We start from the raw sequence: 14,802 nt of genomic DNA, 5'->3' as shown, positions 1-14,802 counted from the left end.
TAGATTAGCTCCATGGCATAATGCCGAAACCCGCAAAATAAAGCAAAAGTCTAGACAACTTGAAAGGATATGGCGTTCCACTAAACTTGAAGAATCTCGTTTAATTTGGCATATTACTCTCAATGAATATAAGAAAGCACTGCGTAAAGCGAGAGCAGCCTACTACTCTTCATTAATAGATGAGAATAAGAATAATGCAAGATTTCTTTTCAGCACTGTAGCCAGGCTGACAGAGAGCCACAGCTCGATTGAGCCTTCTATTCCCATAGCACTCAGTAGTAATGATTTTATGTGCTTTTTTAACGATAAAATTGTTACTCTTAGAAACAAAATTAATGACCTCTTGCCTTTGACCAGTATAGTGTTATCAACAGCTCCCGGAATCGTAAGTTCTAATATTACACTAGATAGTAAACTAGAATGCTTTTCAGCCATTAACCTTGAACAATTACATTCAATGATTCTCTCTTCTAAACCATCCACGTGCATGTTAGACCCAATTCCAACTAAGCTGTTGAAGGAAGTTTTTCCATTAATTAGCACTTCTTTATTAAATATTATGAATATGTCTTTATTATCAGGCTATGTTCCACAATCATTCAAAGTAGCAGTGATACAACCGCTTCTTAAAAAGCACAACCTCGATCCAGAGGTTTTAGCCAACTATAGACCTATTTCTAATCTTCCGTTCCTCTCAAAAATTCTTGAGAAAGCGGTCGCAAAACAGTTGTGTGATTACTTAAAAAACAATGATTTATTTGAAGATTTTCAGTCTGGCTTTAGAACACATCATAGCACAGAGACAGCTCTGGTTAAAGTCACAAATGATATTCTAATAGCCTCAGACAAGGGACTTGTCTCTATTCTTGTTTTGCTCGATCTTAGTGCTGCATTTGATACTATCGACCATGATATCCTATTGCAAGACTAGAGCACTTAGTTGGCATACAGGGAACTGCTTTAGGCTGGTTTAGGTCCTATCTATCTGAACGCTCTCAGTTTGTACGTGTTAACGATGAATCTTCCACGCAAACCAAAGTTAGCCATGGAGTGCCACAGGGCTCAGTGCTCGGACCTATTTTGTTCACATTATATATGCTTCCGTTAGGCAATATTATAAGGAATCATTCTGTAAACTTTCATTGTTATGCGGATGATACTCAACTATATTTATCAATCAAGCCTGATGAAATTAATCATCTAAATAAAATTCAAGACTGCCTTAAGGACTTAAAAACGTGGATGACCTTAAACTTTTTGATGTTAAACACGACCAAAACTGAAGTTATTGTACTTGGCCCGAAGAATCTACGAAACAAATTATCTAAAGACATACTAACTATGGATGGCATTAATTTGGCCTCCAGTGAGACTGTAAGGAATCTTGGTGTTATATTTGATCAGGATTTATCCTTTAACGCCCACATAAAATCAATTTCAAGGACCGCCTACTTCCATCTACGTAACATTGCAAAAATCAGGCATATCTTGCCTCAAAACGATGCAGAGAAACTAGTCCATGCATTTGTTACTTCTAGGCTGGATTATTGTAACTCTCTATTATCAGGGAGTACTAAGAAGTCAATCAAGTCGCTTCAGCTGATTCAAAATGCTGCGGCTCGTGTACTAACCAGAGTTAGGAAAAGGGACCACATTACTCCTATTCTGGCTGCCTTACACTGGCTCCCTATAGAACACAGGATAGAATTTAAAATTCTTCTTCTCGCCTACAAAGCCCTTAATGGGCAGGCGCCATCTTACCTTAAAGAACTCATTATACCCTACTGTCCTACTAGGGCATTGCGTTCCAAGAATGCAGGGTTGTTGGTTGTTCCTAGAATCTTTAAAAGTACAATGGGAGCCAGAGCCTTTTCTTATCAAGCTCCACATTTGTGGAATCAGCTTCCAGTTTGTGTTCGGGCAGCAGACACCCTATCCGTTTTTAAGAGTGCGCTTAAGACCTTCCTTTTTGATAAAGCTTATAGTTAGGGCTGATTAGATTCAGCCCCTAGTTTTGCTGATATAGGCTTAGTTTGTCGGGGGACATCTTACTTCTTCCTTCTCTCTGTCTATACCCGTGTACACTCATGTTCCGATTAACCCAGCTTCCCCAAATGTCTTTCTTTTTGGTGTCTATATACGCTGGGATCCGGAGTCATGGATGATCCTGCGGTCCTGTGTCCTGGATCGCGAGCGCTGGATCTTGAGTCGTGGCTGTGGTCCTGGATCATAGGTCCTGGATGGATATCCTCGTGGATTCATCTTCCTATTATACACACATGCATTTCCAAACATTTGGACTACCTATGTTGCAAATGTATTATCTTTTCAATTTACACACGGCATCTATTGCACGTCTGTCCGTCCTGGGAGAGGGATCCCTCCTCTGTTGCTCTCCCTGAGGTTTCTCCCATTTTTCCCTTTAAACTGGGTTTTCTTTGGAAGTTTTTCCTTTTGCGATGTGAGGGTCTAAGGACAGAGGGTGTCGTATTGTCATACTGATATTCTGTACACACTGTGAAGACCACTGAGACAAATGTAACATTTGTGATATTGGGCTATATAAATAAACATTGATTGATTGATTGATGCTTTTATCTTCAGTAGACTGGACTACTTCACAGTTCTCACTAAAAAATATATTAGAAAGCTGCAGCTGATTCACAACGCCGCTGCTCGAGTCCTCACTAACACTAAGAAAGTGGATCACATCACTCCTGTTCTGAAGTCTTTACACTGGCTTCCTGTGTGTCAAAGAATAGATTTCAAAAATACTGCTGCTGGTTTATAAAGCTTTGAATGGTTTAGGCCCAAAATACATTTCTGACCTACTGCTAATTTATGAACCATCCAGATCTCTCAGGTCTTCAGGGACTGGTCAGCTTTCTGTCCCCAGAGTCAGAACTAAACATGGAGAAGCAGCGTTCAGTTATTATGCTCCAAATATCTGGAACAATCTCCCAGAAACCTGCAGGTCCGCTGCAACTCTGACTACTTTTAAATCCAGACCAAAGACTTTTCTTTTTGCCGCTGCTTTTAATTGAACTATTCACATCTTAAACTGCACTGTAACTTTTATCCATGTATTTTTTCTTTTAATGTTTCTTTTATTATCTTTTCTTTTTAATGACTGATTTTAAATGCCATTTTCTTAATGTCTTTCGTTTTTTGTAAAGCACTTTGAATTGCCTTGTGTTGAAAAGTGCTATATAAATAAACTTGCCTTTTCTTTGTGTTTATTTATTTGTTTGATTAATAAATACAAGTTGGAGTCCGTCAGGACCGAGGGTCGGAGCAGCTCATTTGCTTTAGAGAATATTACACCCGGAAGTACAAACCCCGTGATAGTCCTCAAGCTCTGTGATTGGATGTTTGAGTGTGCTCCGAGGGTTACGCCGAGCATCGAACAGCACTTGAAATGGGATGGAACCACGGTAGACTGTCCAAAACTGGATTTGAACGGGTCCACCCGGTCCCCCCGCCGTCCCCAGAACTACACATGCTGGCTATTGTGTTTCGCAACATGTTCTCTATCTATGGCAAGTCTCTACTGGGAATTGTAGTTTTAAAAGACAAAACTATGGCCTCCAGGGTGGGTGGAGGGGGTCAGGAGGACGAGTTTGGGCTGACAACCCAGGAGCACAGCGGAGGACCCGGAACGGATCTCGGGGCGGACGGCCCGGGGGCAAGGCAGAGACCATGGAAGGGGTCTCGGGCGGACGGCCCCGGGGCAAGGCAGAGACCATGGAGGGGGTCTCGGGCAGACGGCCCGGGTGCAAGGCTGAGTCCACGGAGGGGATCTCGGGCAGACGGCCCGGTGGCAAGGCAAAGTCCATGGAGGGGCGAAGGCCACAGCGGGCGAACTCAGGGGGCCGGGCTCGAGGGCGAAGACCGCGGCACTCAGGGGGCCGGGCTCGATGGCGAAGACAGCGGCTCTCAGGGGGCCGGGCTCCAAGGAGAAGACCGCGGCTCTCTGGGGACCGGTCTCTCAGGGGGCTGGGCTCGAGGGCGAAGACCAGACAGCTCCAGAGGCCGGGCAGGAAGGCGCTGACGGGACAGCTCCGGAGGCCGGGCAGGAAGGCACTGACGGGACAGCTCCGGAGGCCAGGCAGGACCCGGTGTCGGCCGGACAGGAACCAGAGCCGGTGGGACAGGCTTCGGCAGGATCCCCCACGGAAGAGGACCAGGAGTTGGCAGGACCCCCGGCGAGACAGGTAACGGCGGGACCTCCAACGGAACAAGAAATGGGATTGGCAGGACTCTCAGCGGGTCCTCCAACGGAACAGGATATAGGGTTGGCAGGACCCCCGGCAGAAGAGTCGTCGGCGGGACCCCAACGGGATAGGACACAGGGTTGGCAGGAGAGTAGTCGGCGGGACCTCCAACGGCACAGGACATAGGGTTGGCAGGACCACCGGCAGAAGAGTAGTCGGCGGGACCCCCAACGGCACAGGACATAGGGTTGGCAGGACCCACGGCAGAAGAGTAGTCGGCGGGACCCCCAACGGAACTGGACATAGAGTTGGCAGGACCCCCAGCGGAACCTCCAACGGCACAGGACATAGGGTTGGCATGACCCCCGGCAGAAGAGTAGACGGCGGGGCCTCCAACCGCACAGGACACAGGGTTGGCAGGACCCACAGCGGAACCTCCAATGGACCAGGACATTGGGTAGGGACTTGAGAGGGAACTCGAGAGGAGACTCGAGAGGGGACTCGAGAGGTGACTTGAGACGGGACTCGAGAGGTGACTTGAGAGGGAACTCGAGAGGAGACTTGAGAGGTGGCTTGAGAGGGAACTCGAGAGGTGACTCGAGTCCCCTCAGTCCCCTCCTGCTCCCTGGCTAAATGATGCACTGCGTGCTAATAGAACCGTCCTTCAGGCAGCAGAGCGGAAATGGTGGAAATCCAAACACCGTGACGACCTCCTAACCCATCAGGCTCTCCTCTCCTCTTTCTTTGCTTCGATCTCTCATGCAAATAGCACTTTCTTTCAAGATAAGATCCAATCTTCCTATTCCAAAAAACTATTTTCCATCTTCTCCTCCCTCCTGGACCCCCCCAAAGCCCCTTCCCCCTCCTCCCTTCTGTCAAGCGACTTTGTTAACCACTTTGAAAAAAAGGTTGATGATATTCGCTCTTCTTTTTCTGACTCACCTCTACTCACCGCCGGGTCACCAGACCCTCCTTTCACCCACACACTGACCTCCTTTTCCCTCTCTCTCCAAGTGAGGTTCTTACCCTCATTACCTCTGCCCGCCCTAACACCTGTCCACTGGACCCTATCCCTTCAAACCTCCTTCAGACTATCGCTCCTGATATTCTACCGTTTCTCACCCATTTCATCAACACTTCTCTAACTTCTGGTCACTTTCCAAACAGTCTCAAGGAGGCAAGAGTAAACCCTCTCCTAAAGAAACCCACTCTCAACCCGTCAGATGTTATAAACTACAGGCCTGTCTCTCTCCTCCCGTTCCTGTCTAAAACACTTGAACGCGCTGTCTTTAGACAACTCTCCTGCTATCTCCATCAGAACAACCTTCTGGATCCGCACCAGTCTGGTTTCAAGGCAGGTCACTCCACATAAACTGCCCTCCTTGCTGTCACTGAGGAACTGCACACTGCTAAAGCAGCCTACCTCTCCTCTGTCATCATCCTTTTGGACCTGTCTGCTGCATTCGACACGGTGAACCATCAGATCCTCCTTCGCACTCTCCAAGAACTTGGAGTTTCAGGCTCTGCACTTTCCCTCCTCACCTCATACCTCAAAGACCTACTGGGTTACATGGAGAGGGTCCGAGTAAAAAAAAAAAAAGTAAAAGTTCGTCAATGTATTGTTAGTAGTAGGCTAACTAATAAAAAGTCAAAAAGTATCAATTTCATTAAGAACTAATGGTAACATTTTATTTTTATCACTCATCAAAGACAGCAGAAAACATGCATTATGTACTATGGAGGGGACTATGACAGAGGATTACTAGCAGTTACCGGAAGCCAGTGAAGGGAGCGGAGGAGCGGCGTGGTGTGGGAACATTTTGGAAGGTTGAAGACCAGACGAGCTGCTGCATTCTGAATGAGCTGCAGAGGTCGGATGGCACATGCAGGTAAACCAGCCAGGAGGGAGTTGCAGTAGTCTAGGCGTGAGGTGACGAGAGCCTGGACCAGAACCTGCGTCGATTTCTGGGTCAGCTGGGGGCGTATCTTCCTGATGTTGAAAAGCGTGTATCTGCAGCAGCGGGTTGTAGCAGCGATGTTTGCAGTAAACGACAGGTTGTTATCTAGGATCACACCCAGATTCCTTGCAGTCTGAGTCGGGGAAACAACAGAGGGGCCGATGTTGATAGTTAGGTCAAGAGAGGGACAATCTTTTCCCGGAAGGAAAAGCACTTCAGTTTTGTCAAGGTTGAGCTTGAGATGATGAGCGGACATCCACTGAGAGATGTCAGCTAAACAAGCAGAGATGCGTGCGACGACCTGGATCTCTGAGCGGGGAAAGGACAGAATTAATTGGGTGTCGTCAGCGTAGCAGTGGTATGAAAAACCATGCGGGCTAATGACAGATCCGAGCGAGTTTGTGTACAGGGAGAAGAGGAGAGGACCAAGAACAGAGCCCTGAGGAACCCCTGTAGTTAATTGACAAGGGTCGGACTCAGACCCTCTCCAAGTAACCCTGTAGGTGCGGTCTTTGAGGTATGAGGTGAGGAGGGAAAGTGCAGAGCCTGATACTCCAAGTTCTTGGAGAGTGTGAAGGAGGATCTGATGGTTCACCGTGTCGAATGCAGCAGACAGGTCCAACAGGATGAGGACAGAGGAGAGGGAGGCTGCTTTAGCAGTGTGCAGTTCCTCAGTGACAGCAACGAGGGCAGTTTCTGTGGAGTGACCTGCCTTGAAACCAGACTGGTGCGGATCCAGAAGGTTGTTCTGATGGAGATAACAGGAGAGTTGTTTAAAGACAGCGCGTTCAAGTGTTTTAGACAGGAACGGGAGGAGAGAGACAGGCCTGTAATTTATAACGTCAGACGGGTCGAGAGTGGGTTTCTTTAAAAAGAAAGGTTCTAAGTTGTCCGGGCCAGCCGGTTTCCTAGGATCTAACTTGGATAATGCTTCATGAACAACACCAATAGTTAAAGGAGTAAAACTGAAAGGGTTTTCCAGACCACATTGTTCAGAGTCAAGGATTGGAGCGTTCCCAGAAGCAGAAGTACAGTCAGTGACAGAATCAAACATAGAACCGCAGGACACAAAATGCTTATTAAAGCAATTTAGAATAGTAGCCCTGTCTCATATAGTGCCAGATGCTGTGGTAAGGCACGGAGGTAGCTCATTTGGGATATCACCAGTGGAAATCGATGTTATGGCTTTCCAAAATTTCCTAGGATTATTCAGGTTTTCTGTGGTAACCGACAAATAGTACTTTGATTTAGCACTTTTTATTTGAGATGTGAAGCTATTTCTTAGCTGCCTAAAACGTAGCCATTCTACCTCTGAGCCTGATTTCCTAGCCTTATCCCAAGCATTATTTCTCTCATGAAGTAGACTGGACAGCTTACGCAGAGGTGCATGTCTATCTATAATTTTCATAAAACCAAGATAAAAATAAGACCATGCAGTTTCTACATCAGCACACAAATTTATTCTACCCCAATCAAAATCAAACAGATCATGTAAAAAACCCTGCTCCACAAAGTGTTTTTTGTCTCTCTTTGTGATGATACGTGGTTTAATCTTTTGGACCTTAGTGTCCCTAATTGTGGCTACAGCACAGTGGTCACTCACATCATTAGCAAATACTCCCACAGATGAGTATTTATGTGGAACATTTGTTAAAATTAGATCAATTAAGGAGGATTTATTTGGGGACTTAATATTTGTCGAGTAGGACTGTCTATAATCTGGGTAAAATTCAAAGAGGTACACAGGTTTTTAAAATCCTCTGACACAGAAGTGAACCAGTTCCAATTAAAATCACCAAGCAGCACTATTTCCTTGTAGGAAAGTTGTGATAACAGTTTTTCCAATGACGATAAAGAGTCCTTGACAGCCGAAGGGGCCCTGTAGCAGCCCACCACCATGACCTGTTGACCCTTTGTTACCTCAATATTCACGGCTAAAAATTTGAGCTGTTTACCAACAGATTTGGAAACCATATTGGTTACACAAAACTTATTTTTCACATAAATGGCACCACCTTTTTTAGCCCGGTCAGTACGATATACACTGTAACCATTTATGTAAATGTCAGAGGCCAAAATGGATTTATCTAGCCACGTTTCTGATAAGACAATGACATCAGCATCAGTCGAACTCGCCCAAATACGGACAACATCTAATTTAGGTAACAGACTACGCACATTTAAATGAATTAAACCTAGCCCAGATCTAGATATAAGATCAGCAGGAGTAGCTATTTGACTAATACTGCTAGGTGGACCTGGATTTGGCTGTACATTTCCTGATAGTAACAACAATAAAAATACCAAGCACCTTTTCCTCTTAATCAAAACACATACATTGTCAGCTGTTCTAGAGTCACCAGCAAACATCGCAAAAGTGAGATTAGAGTTTAAAAAACTATTCTGAAGGACCATCGTGGCAGGCATGTGAGAAAGACAAACATTTTCCGAAATGAATGTCCGCGACAGTGCAACCAGCAATTGTTTGTGCAACACCTCCGAAACTGTACAGGGGATGTCCACTGCGGGCGGCAGAACATACCTGAATCCAGTAGATTTTTCAGGACGACTAGCGATCTTCTCCTTGTCCAGCACAGCCAAGAAAAGGCACAGCAGAAACACGACACCCGCCATTCTCCCAGTCCAGCACAACAGTATCCACGCTGTTCCCAGAGCAAGGTGGAACCAGGCCTCAGCTACAGCAGCACAGCAGAGCAGGTGGAACCAGGCCTCAGCTACAGCAGCACAACAGAGCAGAGCAGGTGGAACCAGGCCTCAGCTACAGCAGCACAACAGAGCAGAGCAGGTGGAACCAGGCCTCAGCTACAGCAGCACAGCAGAGCAGAGCAGGTGGAACCAGGCCTCAGCTACAGCAGCACAGCAGATCAGAGCAGGTGGAACCAGGCCTCAGCTACAGAAGCACAGCAGAGCAGAGAAGGTGGAACCAGGCCTCAGCTACAGCAGCACAGCAGAGCAGAGAAGGTGGAACCAGGCCTCAGCCACAGCAGCACAGCAGAGCAGGTGGAACGAGGCCTCAGCCACAGCAGCACAACAGAGCAGAGCAGGTGGAACCAGGCCTCAGCTACAGCTTAAGTGAGTCTCTTGTCTTTTCTGACTTTATGGGTATTTGACTTTATATTAAATACATAACAATAAGAGTGCAGAACATCTAATAGTCTTCACTATGAATCCAGAACAATACAACTGCAGGAGTATGGATAAAGCGAGATGTTTGCATGCATGTTGAGCCGATTTGGAATCCAGCAGAGTGGATCGTGCTGTTCATCCTATGTCATCTATATGTAAAGAAAACAGCACAAATGTAAGGTTTAATTGGAATAAAAGGATACATGTTGAGATAGGAAGTTCTAATATCTTAAGAGAAGAGCTTGAATATAACAAAATATAAAATACAAACTATTTTGGCTCCTTCCTGTCTTTCTACTGGGCCTTTCTTGGCTTTGTGCTGGCTATCTTCTAGCTCAATTCAGGGTTTTGGATTTCTTTTCTGGCTCTATCCCTGATCATTTTCAGAACCTGAAGGCTCTATACGGACTATCTTCTGGTTCTCCTCTGGATCCATACACTATCTCTTGTCTCTGTCCAGTGAATTACACTTGTGTTACTGGAGCAGGTAAAGCATACAACAGATACTTTCAGCATTATCGGAGCACGAAGTGGAAGCGTGGACGAAACACAGCGGACTTCTAAACAATGAACACCCGCAACTTGGAAGAAATAAAGTTGAGTTTTATGCGTTCTAATATTGCAATGCAAACCCATGATGTAATGACAGTAATTAAGAATAATTGAGTCATTGAATACTCATTTCAGTAGATGTAATCAAACAAAGCATAAACATATTGGACATGGCCTCAAGACTGTAACCTCTTCACATTCTGTTGAAATAGTCAATTACTAGCCATATCTCACCCATTGCTGTTTTGAATCATTAATGTGTGGATGACAGTTGAACTGGATGAGGTCACATTTATGCCATCTGCTGGAAAGAACACGTATCGCTCTGTTGGCGTCATTTAGACAACAAAAACAGAGTGAAGCTCTCATTTCATCAACAATCTTTGAGTACAGACACCGTCCTGCAGAGAGCACACAGCCCAACAGCACGTCTTTGCTCTAGCATCACTTTACAAAACGTTTTCATTAAGACACTAAGAATAGCTGGTCCATTGTAAAGGTCAGTGCACCTTAAATGAGCAGTGGGTGATCAGCAGGTGAAAGGCAGGACACAGGAACTTGGTCCTGAGGAGATGTAACGATTATTAAACAAGAAAGTTGTCGAGTCAAGGGGTCAAAGAAATGAACATTTGTGTATATTAGTGAATCGGTTGCAGGTGGGTGAAATCAGGCTTAGGGAGTAACGTATTACATGTAACGGCATTAGGTCATCAGGACACGAAATAGACAAATGTATTCCCTTACAGTTACAGAAGCAGCTGACGACCAACACACTTGTGTCTTGAAACAATTATGCCATTTAAATCTTTTGTCACAAACATTGCAGCTCTATTCTTCCTCTCCTGTGTGGACTCTCATGTGTGCTTTCAAATTTCCATTCAGTGAAAAAGCTTTCTTACAGACTGTACAGCTGTGTGGTTTCTCTCCTGTGTGGACTCTCATGTGTTCCTTTAAATTTCCACTCTGTGAAAAAGCTTTCTTACAAACTGAGCAGCTGTGTGCTTTCTCTCCTGTGTGTACTCTCATGTGTGCCTTTAAAATTCCACTCTGTGAAAAAGCTTTCTTACAAACTGAGCAGCTGTGTGCTTTCTCTCCTGTGTGTACTCTCATGTGTGACTTTAAATGTCCATTCAGTGAAAAAGCTTTCTTACAGACTGTACAGCTGTGTGGTTTCTCTCCTGTGTGGACTCTCATGTGTTCCTTTAAATTTCCACTCTGTGAAAAAGCTTTCTTACAGACTGTACAGCTGTGTGGTTTCTCTCCTGTGTGGACTCTCATGTGTGCCTTTAAAATTCCATTCAGTGAAAAAGCTTTCTTACAGACTGTACAGCTGTGTGGTTTCTCTCCTGTGTGGACTCTCATGTGTGCCTTTAAATTTTCATTCAGTGAAAAAGCTTTCTTACAGACTGTACAGCTGTGTGGTTTCTCTCCTGTGTGAACTCTCATGTGTGCCTTTAAATGATCACTCCGTGAAAAAGCTTTCTTACAAACTGAGCAGCTGTGTGCTTTCTCTCCTGTGTGGACTCTCCTGTGTGCCTTTAAATGTCCACTATGTGAAAAAGCTTTCTTACCGACTGAGCAGCTGTGTGCTTTCTCTCCTGTGTGGATTCTCATGTGTTCCATTAAATTTCCATTCAGTGAAAAAGCTTTCTTACAGACCGAGCAGCTGAATGGTTTATTTTCAGCACTAGGTCGTGAATCACTGACAGATTCATGTCTATTTTTCAGTGAGTTTGAGGCTGACGCAGGTTCTCTGGTCTCCTTCCAATCAGCACTGTCTTCAGTGTCAGGTTCAGAAGAGTCTCCAGTGTCAGGTTCAGAAGAGTCTCCAGTGTCAAGTTCAGAAGAGTCTTCAGTGTCGTCCTCAGTCTTTGGTTGTAAACTGCTCTCTGGATCTGAGTTCCTGGCTGGTTCTGGTCCTCGACAGTCATCTCCATCAGCTTCTGTTTCCATGTGTTCAGTTTGTCTTTGATGAGGCTGAGAGGACTGAGGTTTCTCTTTATCATCTTCACTCTTCACAGGGTCAGGAGTGAAAGTGGACTTGGTGATATCAGCCTCATCCACCTCCTCACTGACCCTGAGTTCCTCCTGTTCCTGCTTAATGTGTGGGGGGGGCTCTGGGTCCTCCTGGTGCAGACTGGTGCTCCACTCCTGCTGGTCAGGGAGAACCTCTTCTTTAACCACCACCTGGACATCTGCGGGAAACAGGAGACACACATTCAGAATAAACTGTTAAGTGTTAGCATTTAAATCTAATGACCATTACAATGGGAGACATTTGTCAGCCATAATTAATGCCTTTGTTTTTATATTTTCACATTATATTTCTTTGTCCCACTTAATGTGTATTTTTGTTGTCTCAATTCAACTTATGTAGCCCAGCCCCTTTGAAAATTAAAAAGGGTTTTTTCTTCTGGCGTAGCACTAGCTGCAATAAACAAGGAATTGTATTTGAGATCGTTCACAGATACACTACGCCTACACTATAGAATTGAAACACTCTGTTACATATTAAAATCCTGCATTCAAACCATATTTAAGTAAAAGTATGCAAGTATCATCAGAACATTTTACGGCACCTTCTTACGTAACAGTAACGATGGTGCAGTAAAATGTTCCCCGTCAGTGTTTAATTTATGATCTTTCTTGATTCTTTCATATGTTCACCTGGAATCAATCAATCAATGTTTATTTATATAGCCCAATATCACAAATGTTACATTTGTCTCAGTGGACTTCACAGTGTGTACAGAATATCAGTATGACAATACGACACCCTCTGTCCTTTGACCCTCACATCGTACAAGGAAAAACTTCCAGAGAAAACCCACAGTTTAAAGGGGAAAATGGGAGAAACCTCAGGGAGAGCAACAGAGGTGGGATCCCTCTCCCAGAACGGACAGACGTGCAATAGATGCCGTATGTAAATCGAAAAGATGATATATTTACAACATAGGTAGTCCAAATGTTTGGAAATGCATGTGTCTATAATAAGAAGATGAATCCACGAGGATGTCAGCAATCCTGTGGGAGCCATCAGGGAAGTAGTATGGTGAGAGTCAGGCAGGACCGCAGAGACAGGTTCAGCCACGACTCGAAGTCTAGGACTCAAATCCAGTGCTCAGGATAGAGGATCCAGGACACACGACCCCAGCAACAGGATTAGCCTCGACTCAGGATCCCGGCGTATATATGGACCCAAAAAAGAGATTTGTTGCTGCTGGGCACCCTCATGTGGAATCAAATGAAAATGTTGACAATGAAGTTGAAAATAATGACAATGAAGTGGAAAATAATGACAATGATGTTAGCAATATTGATGTTGAAACTGATGTTGAGACTCAAACTAAACAAAGTGCTGTTATTGATGATATCAATCCGGAGGACAGTGCCTCTAACATTTCAGGTCCAAAGGAAAGGCAACACAAAACGCACTCTAATGTATCTAAAACATCATCCAATAATAATAATTTTGTAGTTGTAAACTCAAGTGGATGAAACTACATTTATTAGTGCTTTCATGTCAATTCGGCGAACATACGATACATTAAATGATCGTGAGGATGATGATTTCAAAATCGTTTGTTTGAGCCGGTCTGCATTTCCTGATGAGAAAACAAACCGATGCTTTTTGTAGTTGTAGTACACCAACATGGATTAAACGTGTGTTTTTTTTACCACAATGTTGGGGAAATTAATGGATAAAATGCACGGATTATTATTATTATTATTATTCCCACTCCGATCGGGACACTAGGTCCACCGTTTCCCCGCAGCGAGGCCCCCCCCGTTCACAGTTTACGTGGGCTGGGCTGGGTGCAGTGGTGGACTGGCCATCGGGACGAATCCCGATGGGCCGGTACCGAAGTGGGCCGGTTGGATAAGTCACTAGCACATCCCCCATTCCCCCCGTTGACAATTTACTAGCGGTACCGAAGTGGGCCGGTCGAAAGTCCCGGGATGATTTTTAGGCCCAGTCCACCACTGGCTACATGACCGTTTTATCGCCCATATTGACGCACCTAATTCCTAAACTTCTAACAGATACAACATAAACCGATCCTTCAGCCTCATATGAGCTCTCAGACACGTTCAAAATTAAACTGTCATTGCTGTCTGAGCTTGCTGCTGTGTGCGCCATCGTGCGTTTACATGCAGATGCTGGGATTCTGAACGGTGCAGCTGGAGCGCTGTGCCCGCAGTGACGTCACACATAATTTCGCGGGACTTGAAGAATCCCCGAGAAGATCCAGAAAATGGTCAACATTGAAGGGCAGATTAATGGTTATCAAAGTACAAATATCCAAAATCAGTTCAGTAACGGTTTTCAAGGGGACAATATTTACTCAAATTGATGGGTTTGGATGATGGGGGAAACTCGTGTCACAGTCTCTTTAAATCAGTACATTAAATGGCATATTATTCAATCCATGTATTTTTATTAATATTGTCAAAATTATCGCGTTAACGGCGGTAATTACTTTTTTGAATTAATTGCGTTAAAATATTGAACGCATGTGCAGAATGGCCCGCCCCATACGTCCCAACAGTGGCAGTGCCATAGTATGGCTGGGGTAGGCTACAGCCATACCAATAAATGGCTTAGCCCCACCATGAAAAATGATGTTAAACAAAGCAAAATAAAGTCCGCCAACTTGCGCGGAGTAAATTGCACAGACAGCAGTTAGTAAGATTGATTTCAGTAGCCACTTGTCTGGAAATACCGAAGACCAGAAACGATTTAGAAAGATGTTGTCACGTAGTGATCGTCTTCTCAATAGAACATCTTTGATAATGTCTTCTGGCCAATCAGAATCACGATAACGGCGTGGTGTTGTTGCAGAAAGTCGACGGAGAATACTTTTGCGGTCGTTCATCTCTATATACATCGATACAACATTACGTGTTGATAGAAATCAACATGTAATGAA

At 44.7% G+C, this 14,802-nt stretch overlaps 1 protein-coding gene across 1 annotated transcript; it reads right to left on the bottom strand.

Annotated features, from left to right (window-relative positions):
* Positions 1 to 10,046: 10,046 nt before the first annotated feature.
* On the bottom strand, positions 10,047 to 11,690 carry LOC139434219 (zinc finger protein 583-like). The gene has a single exon (XM_071203890.1). It carries the CDS (start codon positions 11,492 to 11,494, stop codon positions 10,700 to 10,702), a length of 795 nt encoding a protein of 264 aa, XP_071059991.1. The 5' UTR covers positions 11,495 to 11,690; the 3' UTR covers positions 10,047 to 10,699.
* Positions 11,691 to 14,802: the final 3,112 nt, after the last annotated feature.

Source organism: Pseudochaenichthys georgianus, chromosome 1, assembly GCF_902827115.2.
Source record: "Pseudochaenichthys georgianus chromosome 1, fPseGeo1.2, whole genome shotgun sequence".
In the NCBI taxonomy this organism is placed as follows: Eukaryota; Metazoa; Chordata; class Actinopteri; order Perciformes; family Channichthyidae; genus Pseudochaenichthys; species Pseudochaenichthys georgianus.
Note: the sequence above shows the minus strand (reverse complement) of the source record. Positions and strands in the feature narration are given on the sequence as shown.

What these genes read in the sequence shown, in the direction of transcription:
- LOC139434219 (XM_071203890.1), bottom strand. Translation starts at nt 11,494, where the DNA reads ATGGAACACATGAGAATCCACACAGGAGAGAAAGCACACAGCTGCTCA.